At 38.6% G+C, this 25,456-nt stretch overlaps 1 protein-coding gene across 2 annotated transcripts; it reads right to left on the bottom strand.

Annotated features, from left to right (window-relative positions):
• Positions 1-1,158: 1,158 nt before the first annotated feature.
• On the bottom strand, positions 1,159-24,631 carry ankrd13c (ankyrin repeat domain 13C). 2 transcript variants are annotated; one of them, XM_042007217.1, is made up of 14 exons: positions 24,211-24,631; positions 23,965-24,063; positions 22,250-22,291; positions 17,795-17,899; positions 11,596-11,681; positions 10,108-10,153; positions 9,166-9,232; positions 7,658-7,802; positions 6,695-6,826; positions 5,812-5,973; positions 2,120-2,199; positions 1,871-1,969; positions 1,502-1,602; positions 1,159-1,326 (listed from the first exon to the last, which is right to left on the bottom strand). In XM_042007217.1, the coding sequence occupies exons 1-14, from the start codon at positions 24,338-24,340 to the stop codon at positions 1,196-1,198; spliced, it is 1,425 nt and encodes a 474-aa protein (XP_041863151.1). In that variant the 5' UTR covers positions 24,341-24,631; the 3' UTR covers positions 1,159-1,195. The 2 variants fall into 2 exon arrangements, with proteins under 2 accessions (XP_041863151.1, XP_041863150.1); XM_042007216.1 differs by having other exon boundaries at positions 23,965-24,631.
• Positions 24,632-25,456: the final 825 nt, after the last annotated feature.

The raw sequence follows: 25,456 nt of genomic DNA on the forward strand, positions 1-25,456 counted from the left end.
GAGACTTGTCATCTCAAAGGATAAAAAATAAGACAAATCAATACCAAACTGAAAGATGTTTTTATGTTGTGTGCAGAGGAAAAGCCTGGTTTTTATGTCTCAAAATAGAATGAATATTGAATTACCTGTTTCCCTAATATCTATTCATTCCACAATCCCGTTTTTAGTAGGACTGTAGCAATGTTTGTCACAAGGTTCAATAAGGTGAAGAGATAAAAGGCTTATTTAATATAGCGTAAGACTGGCAGCCATTTGGGGTGCCATGAAAATCTTCAACAATACAGCGTTGCCTCGATGAAATTTTGACATTTAAAATGAAGGAACTGAGGGTTGAGTATCACAAAATGAGTGTCTGGGAACTTAACTCAAACAGAGAGTAGCTGTAGTGAATCGTAAATAGTGCCCAAATGCTCAGCAATGCTACTCCATGCCGATTAAAATCATTGTTATACACATAAATCTGTATTGTGCAGAGTCAAAGAGGAATTCTACAAAAAAAAAAAAAAAAGTTATGTTTAGGTTTTTGACCTACAAAAAACATCTGTTTTCCACAAGTAATTTACAGTTTTGGATAGTTTACATGACATTTTATGAGTAACTGGTACACTTCCAGGAACCTAATGAACAAATGTTTCAAGTCTTAGATTATATACAGCATCATAACTAACCGGAAATCTAACATTACAAAACTAAAAATGAACAATGATTATTTTTGCACCTTGAGATGTTTTTTGTTCACTGTGTTAGAGAAGTAGGAGAAGAACCTAAAAATAAAACTCAGAGTGGAATTCCATCCAGAATCTCACACAGTAAGATCAGTGCTTTACTACGGTCAGTATAAGACAGTCCCTTTATAAACAATACTTACATACTTAAATACAAAGCATCGACTGAATTGGTTGTCTTTTTTTATTCATACTCCATATACAGAAAACTTATCTGCTCTGTTGCCATTCATTTAAACCTCAATGCCCTTTCACTGATGAGCTGGCCCGACTCTTCAAGTTACCCTGGCTTGGTTACCTCATTTAGTCAAATCTGGAGGCGAGAGTCAGAACCTGCAACGCTACACCTCAAAAAACACTTTGCTACAAAAGGAACTCAGCTTCTCAGAGTGGATGAGGGGAAACCTTTAGCGTGTTTATTTTTTTTTTCCAAAAGGTGTGTTTTGTAGGATAATGTCCAGCGTGAGAGGTTAAAGGTCAGGGAAGCGACTTGGGTCTTCTTTATAGTCGTTGGGAACTGTAAAAATTGATTCTTCGAACTCATCATATCGAAACTCCTGAAATGTCACCGTGGCTGTGATGGTAGGAAAGATGGGGATGTCTGCAGGAAACAGAGCAGATGAGAAAATCTTTTTCCTTTTTTTTCAAATTTCATGCAAAGATACTTCTTTAAATATTACATTTCCTCCCAGATTCTAACACAGTATGAAGTAAAAAACCTCCCTCTCATTTGCCAAACTTCCACAAACTGATCTGCAGAAAAAAACTCTACTTACCAAGTTTGACGGGAAAGCCTGGGGGGAGCTTCATCTGAACAAACTCCCTGAGTTTATTAAAGTGCTTGAAGGGTGCAATCACCTCCAAAACATTCAGCAACCTGAGGGAGAATGAAACCAACACATGGCCGCAGATTACAAACAGCAGACCAGATCAACAAAAGAAATAAAATAACTTCTATACATTGTCGCTGTTGTTAAAAGAGAAAACAACAAGAAAACATCCCAGTTGATGTTAAAATACCTTCTTTTTGGATCATTTTTAAATTATCATGATGCACATGCCAGGGGAAAATTAAGTATTTATTTATTATTTTACAGCCTGTATCTTAATAGCTGTCTTGAGGGCAGCTTAAAGTCATAACTCACGATTCAATGCCCAGAGGGAAGTCTTGACTCATGGCTATCGTGGCTTTGAAGTTTTTCTTGCTCTCTTTGCAGACCAGCTCTCTTCCTAGATGAGGCGCTCTGAGGGAAAAGCAGCAACAGAACATGAATTCATCTGACTCAGGAAGAGCTTACAGCTTGTCATTATGTAGATGCAGAAAATCCTCCAAACATTTTAAAATAATTTGTGGAACATTTTAAGTTTTGATTTTTTAAATTCCCAACACTTACTTTCCATTGTCAGCAGTGATGTATTCTTCCCAGGATATAGTGTTGGGTGAGGGGGGAGTTAGAGATTGCCTTCTTGTCGGCTAAAAAGAAGGAAAATAAATAAATAAATAAATAAACAAATAAAAATGAATAGTCTGATGACAAAAACACACAATAAAAAATACAAAAACAAACAAGCAAACCAAAAATGGCATAAGACATTAAACTAAACAAGGTAATAAAACTAGATGTAGTCTACATTCATCTGAAATCAACCTAGTCCTTGGAATGGTCTACTCATAAATCTGAGAGCTCTGGTCGCCTAGCAACGTAACAAAGGAAGATCCCAGTTTTAATATTATACTTTATCAGTCTATGGCAGTATATGACAGTCTCTATATACAGCTAGGTCTACATGTCTATTCTAATTGTTTATAATTTCTTTCTCTTGTTACAGTGAGCGCAGACTCAGCTTTTCATTTTATTACAGATCTTTAAAATGTGGAGTCAACTTTTTCAAGAGCTTGAAGGTAATTGGACAATCAATCCTTGAAGCAGTTTTACAGTATAAAGTTTTAAGTATAAAGGAATATACTATCTGCTTAGCAAAGCTGACTCTGTGGGGTTCTACAGTAAAAATAAATACTGACTCCAAAACATATTTTAAAGAAGGCCAGTTCAGTTCTCTTTTTAAGAAAGGCATACTAAGCATTTGCTCTTTACAAGCTTTAACAAGCTTTATAATACACACGCATCAACACTTTTGCACGATTCTCTGCAAAAGTTCTGCATCTGCAAATTCAATGTCAAAGTCCTCGTTCTGCCAGTGGATCATTATATGTTTGGCAAAGACAAACGCACAGAGTCAGAGTGCATGGAGGACATTGCGGTTTGAGCTGAGTTTTTGCTGCCCTTACACCGAAGCGCTGTCATTGGCTGCTGCGTACACACCCTCTGATCAAAGTTTACAGCTGTAACTCACCCTGAACCCAACAGAATTTGAAAACATGAAGGAAATGTAACCAAAATGTTGTGATTCAGTAGATAAATGCACCAACGGAAACATTTAGCGGCTCAAAAGGTGGAATTGAAATTGAAGCTATTGTAAGAGTCTGAGTGTTCTTTGTTGAGGGATATTAGTTTTTTTTCTTTAAAGCTTAAAGTCTACTTTTTTTTTGTTTGTTTCACATTTATGATGGAGTACAGAACAAAAAATTATGGAAATATGACAGAAATACCTATCAATGTCCAAATATTATTGGATTGAAATGTAAATAGCGTGGTGACATGCATGACTCTTGCCACTAGAGGGCATTAAACACTAAATTATATTGGTCTTTGGGTATTTTAGCTTCACACAGAACTGAGCCACCCAGCAGTTTAAAAAACAGTAAACCGCAACACATGTTTACAGTGATACTATAACTGAATACTACTTTTCTTAGAGCTTTTTCTCAAATGATCAGTTTTCTGGGCTTTATTTATTTTCAGATTTTTAGATCACACTGCTTTATTTTTGGAAATGTAAACTTGGAGAAATGCTTCATTATTTTACTTGAATTTATTGTTTTAAAATGTGAATCTTTCAGCTCCTTTTTATTGTTGCATGGTAAAACATCTTTATGAATGGGGCACAAACTCAGAGTTGGGGAAACAAACTGGACATGTATCATTAAAAAATTATTTGATTATCAGAAAGAAATGCTTCCAGAATCACTGATATTTAAATCTTACATTACGTCATACATGCATTGTATCAGTGTAACGAGTGGCTTCCAAATGCAAGAAAGTGTAAAATGTTTAAACTCTGATGCAGAGCTGCTGAATTCAGACCACAGTAAACCTGATCAGTTTCATTCACCAGATGATTTATTTCCACCAACAGTGGATCTTCTCACCAGCAAAGCAGCACCAAAGAGTACAAAGTGAACTCATAAAAACCTGCAGGAGCTTCCTCCTCAAACTGAATCATCCTTCCTGTGTAAAACAGTCTGCACAGCCTTCTTGAGTGAGTGTTCTTCAGTGTCAGGTTATTTTAGGATTAGACAACTTGTTCTGCCTGACCCTGAACTGGATCTGTGACGGGTGCCATCCAAAAATTGACAAACATCTGTATTAAACTCATTTTTGCCAATATGCAGGTTAGAAAAACTGGTTATTACACCAGGTGACCTCTATTATTTTTAGCTCTTTTTATGTACAACAACTAGGGCAGAATAATGTGAAAAACTGTTGTAGATGATGAACCACCTGACTGTACAAAGAGGCAGCTGAACGAGGAGTGAGACAAAAACAGACAATACATTAGCTTTGCACCTTCACATTGGTGTTTTTTTTCTCCATGCGGCCTTATCAAGTGCTTGCTCTCACGCCGTGTACCAGGCCTGGGATGTTGTGATGAGAACAGGCCTTGATCTGTTGGTATGCCGGCCCCCTTCCAGCTAATCATTTCGTGGCACCGAGGGGTTTTAACACTCATCCGTACCATCAATAGTGTCAAGCTCTGGTTGAAAGCCTTGCACGCTTGCCTGGGTCCACAGGATGACCTGGTCTCCCTCACTGCTTTACAACGCACCTACATCACAGCAGCTGCCCACTTCCCATGCATTATTTCCCAACTGAGGTGGAAGATTAACCTTTTTCCAATGTGACACTAAGGTCCAGTACAAAACATCATTTTGCTCTTTAAATACGAGTAGGCACTATACATAGTAGTATAAAAGGACTGGAAGACAACAGAGGACACTACGATGAGACAAAGCCCAGCACAGAACAAGGGGAAGTCCACAAAAAACAAGTGAGCAGTTAACAGGCATACATTGAGTGTTGAGAAGCTTTGTCTTCACTGTGTGACTGGCTTTTTGTTTGGTGTTCAGACAAGGGCTTGCTAAGCAAACTCTGGAACATACTGGAGTGAGGGGGTGGGTGGTGGGTGAAGTACGGGAATAAGGTGCAGCTTTGAAGCAGTCACCATTGGGTGGCAGTACAGGGACTTAAATCCATGAAAACTGGGTGATAAAGAGGTCATGTTTTCATTCTGCTCTCATGTCAGAAACAAATAAGACATCAAAGAAACATCAGTGGAGACCCAGACAGGAATTTTTCAATAAACCATGCACAGTTTCTTTACAGTCTGTCAGGAAGTTCATGCTGTTCCAACAAGGTTCATCTTCAAATGCATACTCAAGTACTGAGGTTTATTTTGTCTGAGAGACTCATGTCATACCCCAAGGTTCCAGCGGGACAGGACAGTCTCAGGATTGGACTGGTGGTTACGCTGCAGGTGTAAGTAAACAGGAGGTTTATCAGTGGCATTTTAGCGCCATAACTTGTTCCTATTTTTGCTAAAATGGTGGATCATTTTACTCAAAGTCCTAGAAAATACCAGGGGCCACTAGTGTTAATGAACAGGCCAGATACCAATATTTATTGATGCTTATTTAAAAAAAATAAAAAAGACATTTTGTTGCCAGAGAATGAAATTAAAAATGTTCATCATTTATTTTTGTTGACATAATAACGAAATAATTAAACCTACCAGTCAAAGTCAAAGTGGTATAACATTCTAAGTGACCATAAAACCCACATTGAAGTTAATAATAAGGTGGAAAACTCTGGGTATTCACACCAGTTTGGACCAAAGCTTTGAACATGCTTTCTTCAGCTTAGAGATGACTCTTCTGTCACTACATCGTCCTGACAGAGTGACTCACCTCAAAGTTCTGCTCGATAAGGTTGCCTCCTTTGCTCAGACTCTCCATAATGGCTTTGTTCCTCAAGATGTCCTCCTCACTCAGATGCTCTCGTCTTTTCCTGGACTCAAGTACCAGGCCGTTCACAGAATAGAAATCTGCAAGGAAGTTTCCCACGCGCTCCTGGAGTTAGAAGAAACACATAAGTCCCCCTGCAGTATCACCAATTTCCTTTCCAAACACAGGTAAAAGAAAAAAATATTGAGACGACAGAAAACAATACCACCATATCTTGTTCACTCCCTCTGTCCCTCCACCCAACCACCACCACCCTGCCTGTGTTGTTTTTGACCCTGAATGTACCCCCTATGGGATACACTCGGGGTCTTTTTCCTGTGGTAATGACTGCCGCTCCTCAGATTTATTTGCCGTCTTTCCTGTCTAGTGTTTTGGATGTAGCAGGAAATATGAGTGTCTGACAGGGAACAGCTGAACCGCTATTCCTAAAAAATGTTCATAATCTAATAGCAGAAGGTTAAAACAGCCAGATTCATGGACAATATTCAGAAACTACTAAATTATTGTAAAAAAAAAAAAAGAAAAAGAAGAAACTAAAATAATATAAAATAAAAAAGACAATAACAAAAGTGGAGCTCAAATATTTTTAGGTATTTTTAATTCATCTGTAACACTTTTCTTCTCTGGTCTTATATTGTCATTTATTTATTCAAATCATCCTACTTAGCAATAAATATGTTTAGAATGTGTGATGATCTGTAGGTAAATTCTCATTTCTGTTCGCCATCGCCTCTGTCTGGACCACACCACTTAAAATGCCAGAATATCCAAGCAAGTTAGAACCCTGAGATCCCCAAGATGGTTTCTAGAAGCATATGACACTAACCGTCTTGTCCTCTCTGAACAGCCAGCCAGTCTGCGCCCTGGAAAAGGTGATGGATTTGGTGGAGAGAGTGGCGGAGTAAACATCACTACTCATCAGAATGTCCACCTCCTCTTCGGTCTCCATCTCTGACTCCTGTAAATGCAGGACAGAGGCATCAGTAACGGCTTGGATGACCATTATATGGTGTTAAGCTGAGCTGGACGTGCCGTTACAAAAAGCTGAAAAACCATGCAACATAAACACACATTCAATAAACAAGCATAAAAAACTGGATGACAGACAGAACATTGCCATCAGATAACTAAACCAGTGCAGAAAATGCTTTAGAAAAGTTCTTTAAAGCCCAGCACCAAAGGAGGCTTTTCTCTCTCACAGAAGATACTGTCCCTGAACCACCATAAAAAAAAAAAAAATTGCTTGCAGCTCAGGTTTTCCTCCCGTCACGTGTTTCTATCACCATGTAACATATTTGCCTAATGCTAATCTATTTGCTAGTGTTGCCCACTAGAAAAGAAGAATGAGTGGCTGCATTCAATTTCATCATGTTTGATCAATAAGTGGACTAATTAGAGCAGGAAGGGTCTTAAAGAGACAGGACATTCAACTGCAACATTTTAGACAAAAAGTTGACACACTTCATCACAGCAGTGCACAGGATATAAATGGCCATGGCAATATTATTTATATAGCACATTTCATTATTACATTACATATAAACACAATGTGCTTAAATACACATAAAAACCAATATAGCTGTTATATATCAGACATAAACAGACACAACATTATTAGTATTATTTAACAGTATAAAGAAGATAAAAAATAATCTCTTTGCCTTCTTTGAATATTAATGCATGTAAATTCATCCAGAAAAATTCACTTAGATGTAAAAACAAAAATAGCAGTATAACGGTATTTTGTTCTTTTTAGACATTAATATTGTAACTTTAGGATCTGACGTACCTCGTGGTGTATCCGCTGGTAGACTTTCTGTTCGTTGTCCAGCACAACAAAAGACTCAGAGGGAATGGCATTGCCGTTAAAGATGAAACTGAGGTCCCCACGCTGACATTTCATATCTGTAAAGTCTATCAGGGTTGTATCCAATCTGCACACACAAATTAGGAAGTTCTTTTTAAGGAGACAAGAATAAAGTTTAGTAAACTGATATTTGCAGGGCAAAACACCTAAATAGAGGATGATAAAATAATAATAATAATAATAATAATACATTTAAACCAACAAAAATTTATATTTAGATATTTTAGCCACATCTAGACCAGTAACAAAGGCAGAATAAAATCTTTAAGAAGCTAGGTTCAGAATTAGGTTCAGAGACAGTTTGCATGCCAATCACTGCCATGGGAGAACCAACAACACATCTGAAGTTTTTTTTTTTTTGTCTGTGTTGTCAAAGTGGTTAGTCTTTATATAAAGCCCGACAGCTAAGAGAATATCTGATCTGCACGTGAAAACCACACAAACAGCGGTAGTTGCTATGAGTTGCTATGACAAGTCTGACACTGCAGCAGCAAAATGCAAATCATCTTGCTATGACAGTTTTTCCTTTCACCCTCCTTGCTCTCTCTTTTCCTCCCCAAAACTCCAGAATAATAAAAGGACATTTTGAATACCAAATTAGACAGCCAGGAGCAGTTTGAGAATATAATGAGATGCTCCATATCAAGGTTACCTCAAAGAGGCACACATACACACAAAATCACACTCAAGTCTTCAAATGGATTTAGCTGATATGCTATAATACTTAAATGTAGAATAATTTGTGTATTAGCTGATTAAAAGGAGCAGCTAGGTTTGATAAAACCTTTAAAAAAAACTGTATTCCATGTATTAATACATGTGTGTACCACAGCTGTATGACCTGCACCTCAAAGCTGTTAAATGCTGCATAGCATTAGCTTTTTGCCCACAAGGCAATGAAGCACAGCGGCATGGATTCTCACTGAAGATTCACTGCTGTGACTGTGCGTCAGCGTGTGCCACAGTGTGATGGATTTCTGCTGACACTCTTGGTAAGTGAGCTAATCAGCACAGTGGACTCTGTAGTAACTATCTGTGAGGCTCTGATTTAAATGGAAACACAGAGGTAACAGATCCCCACTCAGAGGCACTGCCATTCAGCTTCCTCATGCTGTAGGCACTGATTTCACACTCTAGTTACCCAGAGTAAGTTTGGGAACAGAAATAAAACTTCTGTTCCTAAGAGAGAGAAAGAGGGGAAAAAGAAGATAGGTTGCTGTGTCAAGCACAAGATAAAGTGGATCAATACCTGGCTTTATTGAGAAATGGCTTTCTTTTATCATTATAAAAAAATAGTGATTATTCTTGTTTACTTTGACACAAGAACTTAAAAATAATGCTTCAACACAGTTTTAGAAGTAACTTTCATAATCCGTTAATTGATGATGTAAATATGATTTCAGTGAACAACATCTGTTGATGGGACTTGCCTGATGTTGATGCCTTGCTTGTAGATCTTGCACGCGTCTGATGGTAGGATTCTGGACAGCAAAGGCACTGAAACATAAAAACATACATTGAGCATGTAAAACATCTGTGAAGTGTCTAAATTTAGAAAACTCACTAAAAATTAAAAACACTATCCACGGTAGAACCTCAGAAGTATATGACCCTGTAGACTAGAGTTCCATATAGCAGCAATAACATGTAGTTCTGCAGCTAAATATTTAATAACTTTCAGCCTTCACCAGGTTCTTCTCAGTTCCATCATTCCATAAAACTGAACAGAAACTTCTAACACACAACATGGATTTCTGTAAATATAAAAAATAAAGCAGTATCATATACATTATTCATGGAGTCTTAAACAAAATTAAAATAAAAACATGCTTTGATCCTTTTTGATTTAAACATTCATCTTTTTACAGTAAAAAAAACTGTCCATAAAGTCCTTAAATTGAACTTCTATAACTTCTACTGTTAAACCATCTTCACTTACAAAAATATACTTTTAAAAAAGAGTTTGCATTTTACTTCCCTCATGTGTACATTACATAACCTTTCCCACTTCGTCAATAATTCACAAAGACACAGAGTACACATTACTGACTCTCACACTGAGGTCAGTCAGGTCATTTGCACACTAAACAAATGCCAGTTCTACTGGATGCACTGAGACTGTGAATATACATTACACTATCTGCATCACAAATGTGGTTCTGCATTCTGAAATTTTACCCCAGTGAACACAGTGAAAAACAGCAGTGCTTCTCAGATTATAACATATTAGCAGCATTGTCCCAAAATAGAGAACAACCACATTACAGGTTTGTTTGTCCGGCCCTGTCCAGCAGGAGGGGTAATGTTCAGTGTGTGGCTACTGTCAACATGTTCCTCAATATGTCCTCTGACAGCCTCCTGTTTTGACTCACCCCAACTCTGGAAGTCCCAGTGAAGCTCCAAGTAAAAGTCTCCAAGCTGTGGATGAGAAACTTCATATTAAAGTACATTTATATATGTGAAAGGGTAGAAAGAAGCAACTGTTCATTATGTTACTGTATATTTAAAACATTTGATATTTGATCAACATGACAGTCTTTCTCTCAACAGTATTTATCCTTCCTACTATGTTTACATCTGCATAAGATGTAAATTTTTAAAAACTAACAATACCAGCTATTAAATACACACACACAGGACTCGTTAGTAGGATCAATTTATTGTTGAGATTATCTTGTTAAAAAAAAAAAAAAAAAACACCACCACCACACTCTTCAGTCTATTAATATTGGACACAACAATGCAACATGTGCATGTTCTCCTCCTCTCTGAGGTGGAGTGATATTTATCCTGCTTCTCTCTAACACACCTGACTGACAATTCAATACAGTCTAATTATGCAAGCCTGAGATGTTGTGACCTCATCCCCATTACTGGTGATCTCAACCATACCATCATGAATTATTTCAAGCTGACACAGGATAATTAGCTTCTAGATCTTAAATATCTTGGCGAGATGATGATGCTATAACAATTTACCATGTCTCATGATACAGGGATGATCTTGTCATGTCCAGTAAAGAACAGACTTTGAGATGTCTGTCACATATTATGTGCTAACTTTACAGTAAAAATTTTTTTGTTAACTTATTTGTTTTTCTTTTTTTTTTTCATTTTAGCAAGATAGGTTAGGTCAGGGGTTATAACTAATTTTTTGAGTGTGTTTTATTTGCTTATTGACTTCTGCTCTGGGCCCTTTGTGTAGGTGGTACTGCTGCACAGCTGACCTAGAAGGTAAAATCTTTAGATGATAACACAGTTTAACTTGCATTACTTCATGTTTAGCAACAAAAACAAAAGAGAAATGCTTCTCAGTTGTTCTGAAAACTTCACAATATGCTTGTATGTGCATGTGTATCTGCAACATATGTGATATTATGTTATCACTTAGACTCTGAGCAGCACCCCCGCAAGCAGGCGCCTGTGTGTGTGTGTGCTCAGATTATGTCATGTCACACATGGGAATTGTGAGGCATCAATTAGCCTTAATGTCTTTGACTCTGACTTGTTTATAATGTGCGTGCATGTGGCCCTCCTGGCTCTGCTTTGTTGTAATGACAATAATTTGTGAATGACAAACCTGACTGAGGCCTGCAAGGGATGGTTATGTCTGCGGGCCTGTGACTTACTGTTACGGATGTGCATTTAGGTGATCTAACCCTGTGTGTGTGGCATTCTGCATGCAGCTATGACACATTAAAAGACTGAATTAAGAAAATATTTGCGAGGTCCCTACTCAAACATTAATAACTGGATGAACAACCATCAGAGACAAACTGGAGGGTAAGACAAATTAATGATCTAAAAACAGCTGCTGCATAAGACATCACGGGAAGCAGTCATATACAAGGACTACATACCTCTTTGAGGGCTTTCAGCAGTTTGGGCCTTTTGTCTTCCACACTTTCCCTGGACTGTTGTTTCAGCTTCCTCAGCAAGGCTGTGACTGAGAAAGGATAAAAAGTTTTTACACTGACGTACCTTTTTGCTGTGCATAAAAAGCTCTCGCTTAAAAAGCTTCTTCTAACTCAAAGACTACTAACAAAAAGTTTATTGAATGACATGTATTTTTCTCTCATAAGAGCCAACTTTTTTTTTTTTTTTTTTTGCAGTCCATCCATCCATCCATCCATTATCTTGACCGCTTATTCCATTTCGGGTCGCGGGTGAGCTGGAGCCTATCCCAGCATTTTAACAGGTGAGAGGCAGGGTACACCCTGGACAGGTCACCAGTCTGTCGCAGGGCCAACACAGATAGAGACAAACAACCATTCACACACACACTCACTCCTACGGAGAATTTAGAGTGTCCAATTAACCTAACATGCATGTCTTTGGACGGTGGGAGGAAGCCGGAGAACCCGGAGAGAACCCACGCATACACGGGGAGAACATGCAAACTCCACACAGAAAGGCCACCACCCTCAAGGTTCGAACCTCCCCCCAGCCGAGATTCGAACCGGCGACCTTCTTGCTGTGAGGCTGCGGTGCTAACCACCACACCACCTTGCAGTCAACTGAAAAATTCATCTCTGCACCAGGCTGTAGTTGTTTCAGCAGATGGCACCTGTTCCTTTCCACATGGACAAAAAAAAAAAAACAACCACTTCTTAATCATGATTAGCTTGAAAAAATCTACTGCTTCACTCCATGTTCATTGGTGTGAGCACAGAGTCTCTCTGGTTTTATTTTAGAACAGGGAAGGTGGTGGAAATTTCAGCACATTAACCAATAAAATGAGGACAAACATGGTGGTATGCTGTCCTTCAGCCATCTGAACAATAAAATGCTTTTATACACAACGGGATACATGCACCTGTGAGAAAATACTGTAAGTCGACCACATTATCTTAACAGCTTTTTTATGCAAATTGTGTTGAAAAGTCTTACAGACAAAGATTATACAGTTTAGAGTAACAATGGGTTTTGACTGTGAGATGAGCTTCCTGATGCCAGATAGGACACTTGTCTCATCATTCAAACCAACCCTGCCTCACTGTCTGTGGGGATCAAAATGTTCCAGGAAGTTCAAACTGAGCAAGCCTGGCAGATACAGTGCTGCCTTTAAATAAGCTGCGCTTTTAACCCCATTAATGACCTGAGGGAGTGACATGCTCACAGGAGACTTTAAACCATGACCAGACCTTCACAGCTCTTTAGCCCAATGGTTAAAGGAGACTTGCTTGTTTACAAGAAGAGGTTACAAAAACATTTATGAAAGTACATTTGTTTAGCCTGTGACAAATTGCTTCAAAATAAACTGTGGACATAAGACATTTTCATCAGCCTGCCACTGCAACCCCCCCCCCCCCCCCCCCCCCCCCGGCCTCACAACACCACCCACTGCCCAAATGCCAAAAAAACCTAGGGGAAACACTGTGTTGCTCATATTGTTTTGCTGGTGCTTTCTGTACAGCACAGAGGGGGCAGAGGGCTTAATGATAAAAGTAGGCCAAATGAAAGCATAGGCATACACACACACTGATTCACATGACAGCTAACACAGGATGAGGGTATCTTTGTGGCCAGGCTGCCTAATGAATGTAGACAAGCTCTTGATGGGGCTCCTCCTGATCCTCACCGCCTCTCAGCATGACAAGTAAAAGAATACAATCTCACCATCTGGCCACAGACCACCCAGCCAACGTGGATCGAGAAACCAAAGCCAACCGCCTCAGCATTAAACCAAATCAACTCTTCATGCTACCGATAATTCACACAGATACTGATAGGGGCACTTTCTTGCCATTAATGAGGTGAGTGATCTTAGTACTTTCACCTCTACATACTAATGAAAAGAGACAGGGTCTAGACAGTTTTGACTTTCCTCTACCATAAAGTCCTGTTAGTTAACAATCAGTCATAGATCGAATTGGACATATGCTGCTGCCTGGTTTCTCAGAATTAGGAAAGAATTAATGATAACACAGGTACACATAAATAGCATGGGGAGTTTTCCAAGTCTCATTAGTAATAAGCTGAAAAAGAATTTAGCCAAGCACTCTGCAGCCATGATAAATCTATCGTTAACGCTTCAATCTACATTATTCATTAGCAATGTTCCTGTGTTTCATATTAAATATACTTTCACTTTTCTATGAAAGCTGATGAAGAAGACTCCTATACAGGGTAGGAGCTGACATACAGTATAGTCATATTTAACTTAGTTATTCACATGCTTAATTAGATATAAACATAGACTAATTTAACTAACATTTGGTTTTATTCAGCGAGGAACATGTTCAAGCTTCGGCTCAATTAGAAATCCTGGCCTACTATAAATCTATTTAAACCGATCTGAATGACAAGTACAAGTAGGGCAGATACAGTAGTGAGCAAAGCTATATTTTATCCTGGTAATATAAGGGATATTTTCTCACACACAAACACAAATGGTTAGCTATGGCCTTAAAATGACATTGCTTTCTTTGTCATGTTTTACATTAAGTACAGCCACACCCAATAACACTTTAACAGACTTGAACCTCTCGTGAATTTTGACTATTTCAGTCAAAACATTTCAGCAGATGGTTCTAGTCTAGACTGTTTTTTTTTTTTTTTTTTTCATTTCACAGAACGAATAACTGCCTGACATCCACATGTAAAAGCAGCCCCTCATCTAGTAACAACAACATACCAAAGACAGACTTTAAACCAGCTCCTCCTTTTACAACACAGCAGTGTGAGTAAAAGGCAGCAGGGGACAGAAATAGCTCCATCTCAGCAACACACATCACAACATCTATTTCTGAGCCACATTTTGCTTCTGACTTTAAAATGAAACAGAACTCAGGTGACAAATGCACCCAGTCACCACAAATGAATGAAATGGTCTGAATTTAACAAAAAAAAATTGATAAGACATTTATTTCTTCTTAAGAACATTCAGAAAAAGTGTGTTTTTTTCTTCTCTTTTCTAAAAAAAGGATAATTTATGTGGCAATACTACTACTACTAGGGAAATAAGTGAAAACCAGATCAAATAATTGTTACGATCCAATTATGAACCAGACTAGGACGTTTGTCTGACTGTAAAACAAAGAAAAGCTCACATTGAAAGTCTCCATTTCCTTCACAATGCCCTGACAAATGTGGAGTGAGCTTAGGGCTGGGCAATATATTGAGATTTTCAAATATATCGAGACTTTATCAGACGCAATGTAGAAGGAGGCAATATGGTTTATATCGATATAGCTTGTTTTGAGTTAAACGCATCTTTTCTTTTGCATTTTGCACAGCTGCATTTTTGTTATGGTCATTGAAAAGTATTTTTAATTTATTTTGTTTTAGGAGCATTTAATTTAATATAAAGGTACTTTAATTTCAGTCAGCTGTTTTAATGCACATGTGCTGCTGATCCTTAATAAAAGTATATTTTGCACTGAAGGCTGTAAATCAGAATTGTCTCTTTGGTTACTTGACAAAAAATAAATAAATAAATACATCGAGATATATATTGTGTATCGTGATTCAGGTAAAAAATATCGAGATATAAGATTTAGTTCATATCGCCCAGCCCTAAGTCAGCTCCAACTGAATCCTGGAGTAGCAGAGCGCTGCCATGCTAACCTTGTTAAGGACTCGACATTTATCGCACAGAATAGAAGAATTGGTCACGGCTTACATACTTGAGCACATTTTTTGTTTAAAGCCATCATGACAGTCAGGATGTGTTGTGTACATGAAGAGCCAAGGGTGTTTGGGTTATAGTGTGCAGTCACCCAGTGGCTGAGCTGTGACAACAGCGGCCCAACCCTGTACTTTGGGAGTGCCGTGAAATAGGGCTGGGCAATATATTGAGATTTTCAAATATATTGAGACTTTATCAGACGCAATATAGAAGGAAGCAATATCTTTATATCGAGATAGCTTGTTTTGAGTTAAAAGCATCTTTTCTTTTGAATTTTGCACAGCTGCATTTTTGTTATGGTCATTAAAAAGTAATTTTAATTGATTTTGTTTTAGGAGCATTTAGTTTAATATCAAGGTACTTTAATTTCAGTCAGCTGTTTTAATGCACATGTGCTGCTGATCCTTAATAAAAGTATATTTGGCACTAAAGGCTGTAAATTAGAACTGTCTCTTTGGTTACTTGACACAAAAATATGTATATCGAGATATATATTGTATATCGTGATTCAGGTAAAAAATATCGAGATATAAGATTTGGTTCATATCGCCCAGCCCTACCGTGAAAGATCTCAAGGAGTCAAAGAGGGTTCAACAACAACAGTTGAGTTTCTTTTCTTTTTTGCTTCAGCCCAACAGAGGCTTAAGTCTCTTTTGGTTTCCAAAACCTGCCAGCAGATTCAGTTCATCAACAGTCTGACCTCCTGCAGTGTCTGCCTGCAGGAAGAGCACAAACCTATCTGCTGAAGTCAGATTTAGGAAGCACAAATGTAGGTCCTCTGAATTTTCTGTTCCCTGAGTATCCTCTTTAGATATCTTTGTTGGCTCTTTCACACAGAGAAAACAGCAAGACAAGAAGATTTGTTTCCCCCAAAACAAGGCATAAACTTACTGCATGACTTTTCAAAGAAGGATGAAGCAAAGAGCTGCTGTAAACCTTTAACACAAAACATACTACCACATAGCTGAATGGTGGCATGTGCAAGTGACATGTCAGTGGTAAGGTTAAGTATCACCACAGAGTTCATTAGAAGCTTCAGTCGATACAGAAGTTCACTAAGTGGCATTAGAGACTTCTCAGAGGAAGTAGTCGATCGAGGGCACTTCAGGCTGCTTCCCTGTATGACTGCTCATTGCAAGTGACAAGTAGCTGAAATAATAAATCCTCATTTATTCATAAAAATCGCTTCAGAAAGTTCTGCCATTCTGCTTCATTGTAGCTGCATTACAAACTGTCTCACAGCCATCTGCAGGAGTAAGAACAACAAGCTAAATGAACCCAGAAATGTAGTATTCATAGTCACAGCAATTGTGTTAAGGATTTTTGTTAGAGCCACAGTGTACTGCTCTGTTGTCATTGTTTGCGACAGCTGCATGTGCATTTTTGGCACACATGGCTCTTTCGAGGTGAGCCAAGGTTTAACCATCCTCCACTAAATAATCTGCTTCATTGACTTCAAAAGACCATTAAAAGGGAGAGATACAAAGTAAGTCCATGTAGGTCAGTTTCTACCATTATATAGAGACACAGGAGTTAGTTTATAGGCTCTAAGTTAGGTTTCATTTTTGGGTTTGGTTCGGTTTATTTTTAACTCAGTATTATAAAGAATGCCTTTACCACCAATAAAGACGTTGTCATTTATTTTAACCACCAAACAGTTCAGCACTGACACGCCTCTCTGCAGACTCTAAGCTATGTAAGATAACATACACTGAACAACACTTTAGAATTACATTCAGGGGTATCTTAATTGCCCCATCCCTTTCATTCTTTCAGCAAGTTAATGCAAGTTACACATGTTCTAAAATGTAGTTTTCCTATCCCAGCTTAACTACATCACAGATCAATCATTTAGGCATTATTCTTGTATGACCCCATTTTTTCATTTCTCCTTACACATGTGATTTTAATGTCTGTAGTGTTTCAATCTGAACTAAGATGCCTCATGGGGCAACTTCAGTGACTGACAGCAGACTGGCCAATAGAGGCCAAAAGTAACACAACCAGGTTTTCAGTGGTTATCACTAATATTAAAATAAAAGCAAATGTTCTGAACAAATTTCAAATTTTGGCTGCTATGAACTATGGGAGGAAAATGGCCAAGATAGGGGGTGTGAACACAATCAAACTATCAAGTCAGAGAAATATTTAATGAACTGTCTTCCACTCGGTACAAAAGCCAGACAGCCTTGAGGAATGTCCCTTCGTTTTGAGGAACAAAAGACACAGGACGGCATTGTGGCCTTGCTGGGAGGCAGCAGCATGGAGGGATGTGCAGTCATTTGCAGTCAAACTGAAACCCCATTGAAGCCATGGTGATGAGTTGGTTGACTGGCATCGAATCACTACATGACAGCTGTGTTGGCATTTCAAAGCTCCATTTCAGTGTATCAACAAGCAGTGGCAGACCGTCTGTTTTAGATACTTACTCATCTGACGGTCTCCGTAGCTAATGGCCTCAGCGAGGGGGCTCCATCCCTGAGCATTCTTCACCTTCACTGGTGCATTGTGGGCCAGCAGCAAATGGGCACACTCTGCATGAAGGGCATTCAGACAGATACACAATCAGAAACGCATGTATGTCAATCAAACGTGTATTTTGATGGTGAAAATGTACAGCACAGCCCAAGCACTATATTGAAAGAGAAAACATCTACAATTTCCGGCATCTTTGATGTTGCTATGGTTACTTCTCCCACTGAGAAGATGAGATCTGTAGCAATTAAAAGGCTTAACCTGTTTCACCCTGCCTGTTCCTGCACTCTTCTCTTTAATCTGATGCTCTTACTGTAAACTTATCTGAACTCTCTGTAGTGTGTTCTGATACAGGTGCAGTCTGTATAACATATAACAGACAACTATACCATGTCTAATGTAAACTAGAGACATTTTCTGTTGCAGTAAACACATGATTTAAAAATAATCGTGGTTTGACAGGACAGATTGTGTATAGGACTGAGATGACAGCTGACCCATTAACCAACAAGCCATATGGGACCTTCAGTAACACAAGGCGAAACATTATCCTTTCTTTTGTATCTACAGATGCAGTGGAACAAAAACTCAAGACATCACAAAAATACATCCCCTGTTGCTGTGCAGACTCAACCGCAAAGCTGTACTTGAATTCCAAGAACAGGACAATGGCCAAAGAGTCTCTTTTCTAAGCAAAGATCAGCACGAAGAGTGGCACAAAAATCCCTCCACTCTCTGGGCAGCTCGTCAACAAACTAACAGCCAGCCAAAAATGAAGCATGTTGTTCCCGCTCAGCTGTCAGTTTTGTTGTGACATCATTCATTATAAAGCTGGCATCTGTACAGCTCTGTCTCAGTCGGGCAGGAGCATTCACAGTCCTGTGAGCAGCACACTGCACAAATGCAAAGCAAAGGTTAAGTGCTAACTGTCTGCTACTGAGTGGATATGCAGGCTTTTTAGTTGATGGGGCAGTAACTTATTTTTTAGTTGTTTAACCAGCCTTTTCAATAACCATTTAGGGTGGCAGAAGCAACAGAGATACTCACAATAAAGCTCACATTTCATTGAAAGCTTCTGAGTTACCCATGAATCATGTAAGCAAATTCAATCTAGTTACCGTGCTCCTTTTCAGGACCGTTTCTCTGCTACACCTATGCAGAAAAGCAACCATATATAAACAGTTTCACCCTGAAACAGTACCTTCTTGAGTCTAACATCTTGTCACAATACCACATCAACTAACTACATACCCACCGTGTTTTATTAATGAGAGGGAGGCCATGGTCTTATACATTCTTAATGAAAGGGAGAAACATTTTTTTAATTGAAAGAATGAAACAGAATAATAAAAAAGCAAGTAATGGCAGCAGCTAAAACTTAGAATGTGCTCTCTTTAAAAGCAGTTATCAGCAACACCTTTGCAATGAAGTACAACTCAAGATGGAGGCACTGTAAGGAAAATGTACAAAGATGGCAATGAGAGGTCCTCATGTTAATTCAAATTCACGAATTAACTAAATTTATCATGACATTTTTGTTTTTTGCAAGATAACATTTATACATCTAATCAAACATAGAGGCTGTGAATGTTGCTGTGGCATGCATCACAAACCACAAAAAGCCTTCACCAAACTGAATGGCAGACCTCTGTGTTAATGCATTAGGCTGAGCTGTGATTGGGCCCAGCGATGGAACAGCTGGTAACATAGTCTGATATCGAAAAAACATGGAGGCAAACGAATGCAAGCTCACTTTTTCCTGTAAGCCTCACATTCCCTTAAGCCTTTGACCTCTACATCACTCTGCTAAATCCGATGATTGTGTAACAATAACAACATTTAGCAAATAGGCAGAACCATGGGAAGAGCAATCTGGCCTTGAGTCCTGACGTGAACACCGTCTGGTTTTAGGCATTCTTAAGTAGTTTGTCTGGCTTTTTAGAAGAATACATTTTTTTTAACGTCATGGCAGTGCAAACATAGAAGCTTTCTATTCCAGTTATTTTATTTTGACTTAAATGTCTTTTAAAACAATAGCTGCAACCACCTGCTGCTTATGGATAGAATCAATTTTTGACATCACAATGAGACAACACAGGCTTCTATACAGCAGTGAGGTTAATAGGACATAAAGTCAACAAATATATTTGCTTTTACTTGGAACAGAATAATTGTGTAAAAGGTTTGTTTACATATGAACCTTTAGGCAAACAATTTGTTGGTTACAGTGTACACTCTGCGATATATCATCAAGTAAGCTGTCAAGAAGGGTTAGAGCTTGTTAAAAAAAAGTCTGTGCTTGAACATCTATCCAGTAAAAACAAAGCACGAGTTAACAACACACACATACATATGAAAATCACTGAAAACTTCTGTTTTGATTCTTTTAGACCATGCACGCATTAACATAATCAAATCTAGACAATCTAACATCAGTTACAATTTGAGCAGTAAAACTTGAAAGTAATATGAGTATTATGACGGGGTATGTGTATATAATTATGCCTATGTGTTTGCAAGCCTCTCTTTTCTTGCTGTATTTCAACAATTTCAGATCATTAATCTTAATCAAGTAGAAAAATATCTGGCCGGACAAATTTACTTTTAGCTCTCAAGTCAGTGGCCATGGTTTGTTGTTCAGTTTAGTCCAACACAAGTATTGACAAAAGGAAGTCTCCCTGTGGGTTGCTGGGCTGATTGCAAGCGCAGCAGCTGTGTGGAGGACCTGTTTAAGTCATCCTCACCTCTCATTCTCCCTATGTTGGGAATGAGGGAGCAGGACAGACAAATGAAGCACTAATTTAGTGTTTGTTTTTTTTTTTTTTTAAACAGCCAGTTTTAGGCTGCTGAAGAACAAACAACAGCAACAGATAAAATAATCATCATTTTGGATTTTGGTGAAACCTGAGTATTTTTTTTTTCCAGTGACACCTTCAACAATTCAATCAAACAGCAGAACATGGCAGGAGGCCGGTTTCTTCATACCATCCATCTGAAAACAGGATGATAGCTGAATAATATGCAAAGCCTTGACTGTTACAACACAAGCCTCTCTTCCACTTTTACATTAAAGTTTCCACTGGTGAGACTTGTTTAGGTTTTCCAGACTACAAATAAGCATAAGTGGCATTGCTGGTCTAGTAAATACTAACCTCATGCACACACAAAGCCATACACAAAGAAAGCCTTGTCTGTGCATCCCAACAGAGCAGCCACACCCAGACTGTGATCTCATACTTGCAGCCTTCAGCCTGTCTCACTGAGCATCCCCAGAGGATGGGGCAACTCAGGCAAAAGGCAAGCAACCTCATTAGCGCAATCAATTCTGTGGCGTCCAATCCGCCACAACACTTTGTCACTCCTCTGGCTGGATTACCAATAGGTAGTGGCAGGAGCCTCATGCCACTGACAGGAATTGACCTTTACGAATGTAGAATCAATTGCAACCAATGTTCCAATGCCAGTCGCTCAACAAATGAGGAGTGTGTTGTACAAGTACGAACATGCCTGAAATGTTCACCAAAAGCCTGCTGCTGCTGCTGCAAAAAAAAAGTGAATAAATTTTTCATTAGCATGTTCTGAAGTCTCTTTGTGAAATTACATGTAGACATTGGGCTACACAGTCACTTCTTTAATGTTTTATAAGCATGCTTTCAGTCCATGCAAGTGGAATTAAGCTAAAAACTAAATTTTCTGCTATGACATGTTCAACATAAACTCTAAAGTTGTTAATCAAAAATGTCTAATATAAACAAAATAAAGTGCAACTTTTTTTTTTTTTTAATGCAGAGCTGCAGGATCTGTTTTAAACATTTTTTCTTGTTTGTTTTTCTTTTATACAACAACTTCAAACTTACCAAAAGAGGTGCTGGCGGAAAACTACTACTGGCAGATTTGGTAAATATTATCTAACAATTATCTCCTGAGCCAGCTTTAAATTATTAGTCTTTGGGCCAGAAGTGTAACATAAATCAGAACAAGAAATTTTAGCAGCTGAGAGGATCCTATTTCTTGTAGCATCATAATTTTTCAATCCAAGCATGATCTAATATCCTTTATGAATTAATAATCAGAGAAAAGAATAACAAAGAGCGAAAAAAAATGTCTTTTTCAATCTTAATTTTGATCAGGAGAAAAATTGATTGACAACACCTCTTTATGTTCATGCATGAGCTCCTTGCCTTCTGGGACTTGTGAAGTGATCTGTATCAAATGTCTCCTGATGCTTACAAACACAAATTTCACACACAAAGACAGGAAAAAAACACAACTCAAGTGCTTCCAACAAATGGAAACACAAACATAAGTCATATAGGCCCACAGAACATTTTACTTTCAAAGCCACAGAAGCAGTCAGACAGAAAAACAAAAATAAGCCACACAGAAGCGACTGTTTTATCACAACTCACCTTTGTGTCCCATCATGATGGCGAGATGTAGTGGTGTGTTTCCTGACAAAGGCAGAAATCAGAGTTAGTATGCTGCATTTGACAATAACAGCAAAAACACCAGCGAGTGTGACAAGCACCTTATCTTTAGGACTGTAACATGGTGAATTGCGCCTTTAACTGGGATGGAGAATCCATCTAATTACTAATAATATGGTAATGTAAGCCTATTCTGAGGTTTCACACCATTAGAGGCAATATCACAAGCTAATAACCAACTGCAACACAAAATCACAATTTAACAGGCAGTGACACGGGCTGTTAACAGACACAATGTAAATACAGCATGGCGAGGGTGCCACACTTGAAATTCTTGGAGAAAATACAATTGCTCAGGCGTGGAGGAGTGCAGACTCAAATTTTTATCCCAGGATATAAAATATGCCTCATAAGCAGTGACAAATCCTTTCAGTGGAAGCCAAAGTGCCCAGTCAGCTCCTTCAGGCTTCCTTTCAAGGTGGAGAAATGTGGACAAGCATCCAGAGTGAGAAATGCCTGCACGGTAGAAAGCCAGATATGGATGAGAGAACAAGGAGGAGTTCAGCTACAAGCTGGTGGTGGTGTGATAAATGGGTATGAGAATGGGTGTTCTCGTCTGGGAAGGACATTATATGTCAACTAGGCCCAACAACTATCCACGAGTCCAATCGTAACAAAGGCCAGAACAGCAGAATCAGTCAATTATTTACTTCACTTTACCATCACTGCCTTTAATAATTTTGCTGACAGCTGGATTCAGTGGTGGTAAATGGGATTTCATTTTTCATATAATTGCATTTCTCATTCTAAACTAACAAAAGTGTCAGATCAAACAATAACAACTATCTTATCCAGGAAAAAACAACTAAAATATTATTTGATGATGAGTCATTTAATTAAATTAATTCAGGTTTTTATAACCAATAACTGCTCTTTATGTGTGCTCTTATTACTCTGGTATCACACAATAGAAAGACCCAAACTAGTTTCAGCCACCTGTCAGCTCAACTTCTGCTCCATTAGAAGCTGAACTAATATGGGGATTAACAAGAAACCAGTGAAGCATAGAAAGCTACAACAGAGCAGGAAAGTCTTTGACAAGTCCAGGTTCAAGTTCCACAACAACACCCTGTCTGATTAAGCCAGTGAAGACGAACCACATTCCAGTACTGACACTCAGCATAAGTACTGGCCAACTTCCATCTTCACTTGTGAGTCAGAAGACAATCCTGTTGCTCTGTCAGATCAGGGTGGGTTTATTTGTAAATTGTGGCATTATCTGAGCAGACTTTGCCCTGTAGAAGAGCTGCTATCTATTTCCCAAATTGTGACACACAAGACCTTAATTCATGAAATATAAGCAGGAAACCAACTGATCACCCAGTGTTTATAAACTTTTCTGCGACTTTTACTAAAAAACTTGTTCATTTTACTAGTGTAGCCTAAAAGGCTACTGTTGCCATCAATACAAACACCTCTTATACATCTTGTTTGTGAACTTGAATGAAGTTGATATGAAGAAATTGAACTAAAACAATTGCTCAATGTGGACATCAGTTATCCAGGCCTTGCTGAGAGGAGCCTGATGGCCTATTAGCAAAAACTAAGCTTCACTGGACCTTGAAATTGGTAGATCTTAATGATTGGCCATGGATCCTGCCTTCTGGGGTAATGTGATAAACAGCTGGATAACTCACCATGGATGTCTTTCTGGGCGATATTCTGTGTCCGTATTAGCGACGAAAGGCGTCGGACATCTCCTTTAAACACACATTCATGCACCGGAAAGTCCTGCCCTGTTCGGATAATTGGGTTTTTGTTGTTGTCATCAATGACGTCCGTTGACAGTGTGTTTGTGTTAGCATTAATCTGTGACTGTTGGTTGTGCTGCTGTTGTTGAGTGGATGGCGACTTGATTAACTTGTGGTTGCTGAAAATTTTACCCGCTCTGCTCTTGTTCCCTTTGGAGGCGGTGAACGTCCCGGTTGCAGCCTCTTCGTCCGGCTCAAGTAAATCTTCGTCCTTGTTCGGCCTGTGGTCCTTACGCAGGGAGCGGATCTTCTCTCCGGTCATTTTCTAAACGGTTGGAACTGACGGAGTTGAGGGTGTCGTCGCTGACGATGTCCCTCCGGGCGAACTGATGCGATTCGCCAGATGGAGGTCTTCACGCAAATTCCGAGAATTGCACAACATTTAATTAAACGAGGAATTATCCACCAGACACACAAAAACGTAAGTACGAACGAACAGCAGCTTCAGGTCTCTGGTTTATTCTTAAATAAAAAACTGTTTGTTCCCCTCCAACCGTCCTGAACTATCGTGGCTGCACCACACAAGCGGCTCCTGTTCTCTAGTACGAAAGACTCAGCGGATGTCTTCCGGTTCATACTATCGCGAGAATTTACGAAAGGTTACAAACGGTCACTACCTAGAACTCGTGTGTCAAAACAATCAAAAATCCCATCTCCAGTAGAGTAAATGTTTATTCGCGTATTGAATTCAGATTAATAAAAATTCCACAAAGCATTTATTTAATAGTAAAATATGCTAAACTTAGCTTTTCCACAACTATTCTACAGCTTGAAGAAGAACGATAATTCAACTGCTCTGCTTCCAGTAAAAATCCACACAAATGACTATCTTCCAGGCTAGTTTTGCCCCTCAGCTTTAAATAAGTATATGGAATTGGATATTTGTCTTTATCTTACTCTAGTAAAACAGTTTTCTTTTCTTTTCTTTTTTTTTTTTTTTTTTGGTTAACTGGAAGTCATAAACTTGCCCTCCCATGTCGTATGTATGACTGTCTTCTAAAGAGCCAATAAATGTTTTTTTTTTTTTTTTTTTTTTGTCTTGTTAATCTAAGTGAAGGAAGCCTCTGCGTTGTGTTCCTGAAATACTGTTAAATCCGCCCCTACAGCCTTGGTAAATTCACCTTCCTTTATTCTTCCAGAAATGTACATTCAAACTGATGTTGCTGCCTCCTACTCTCTTGTCCTACATTTCTTCTTGAAATATAAAAACAATAGACAAAATGTAATAACAATTTTTAATGCAGGAACGATATTTGTTATCTTGCAATTCTACAGTTTGCTACTACGTTTTTTATGCAAACGTAAACAACATCTAAATTCGTTCACCACAGTATCTATAATGGCAAAGGCCAAAGAAGTCTACCTGTTCTTAGACTGA

Source organism: Melanotaenia boesemani, chromosome 14 (genome assembly GCF_017639745.1).
Source record: "Melanotaenia boesemani isolate fMelBoe1 chromosome 14, fMelBoe1.pri, whole genome shotgun sequence".
NCBI lineage: Eukaryota > Metazoa > Chordata > Actinopteri > Atheriniformes > Melanotaeniidae > Melanotaenia > Melanotaenia boesemani.

Excerpts from the sequence above, each read along its gene's own strand:
- ankrd13c (XM_042007216.1), bottom strand. The coding sequence starts at position 24,340 with ATGACCGGAGAGAAGATCCGCTCCCTGCGTAAGGACCACAGGCCGAAC. Across the intron at positions 22,292-23,964 it reads CGCCCAGAAAGACATCCATG|GAAACACACCACTACATCTC; the intron begins GTGAGTTATCCA and ends TGCCTTTGTCAG. Across the intron at positions 2,200-5,811 it reads TTATCGAGCAGAACTTTGAG|CCGACAAGAAGGCAATCTCT; the intron begins GTGAGTCACTCT and ends CCTTCTTTTTAG.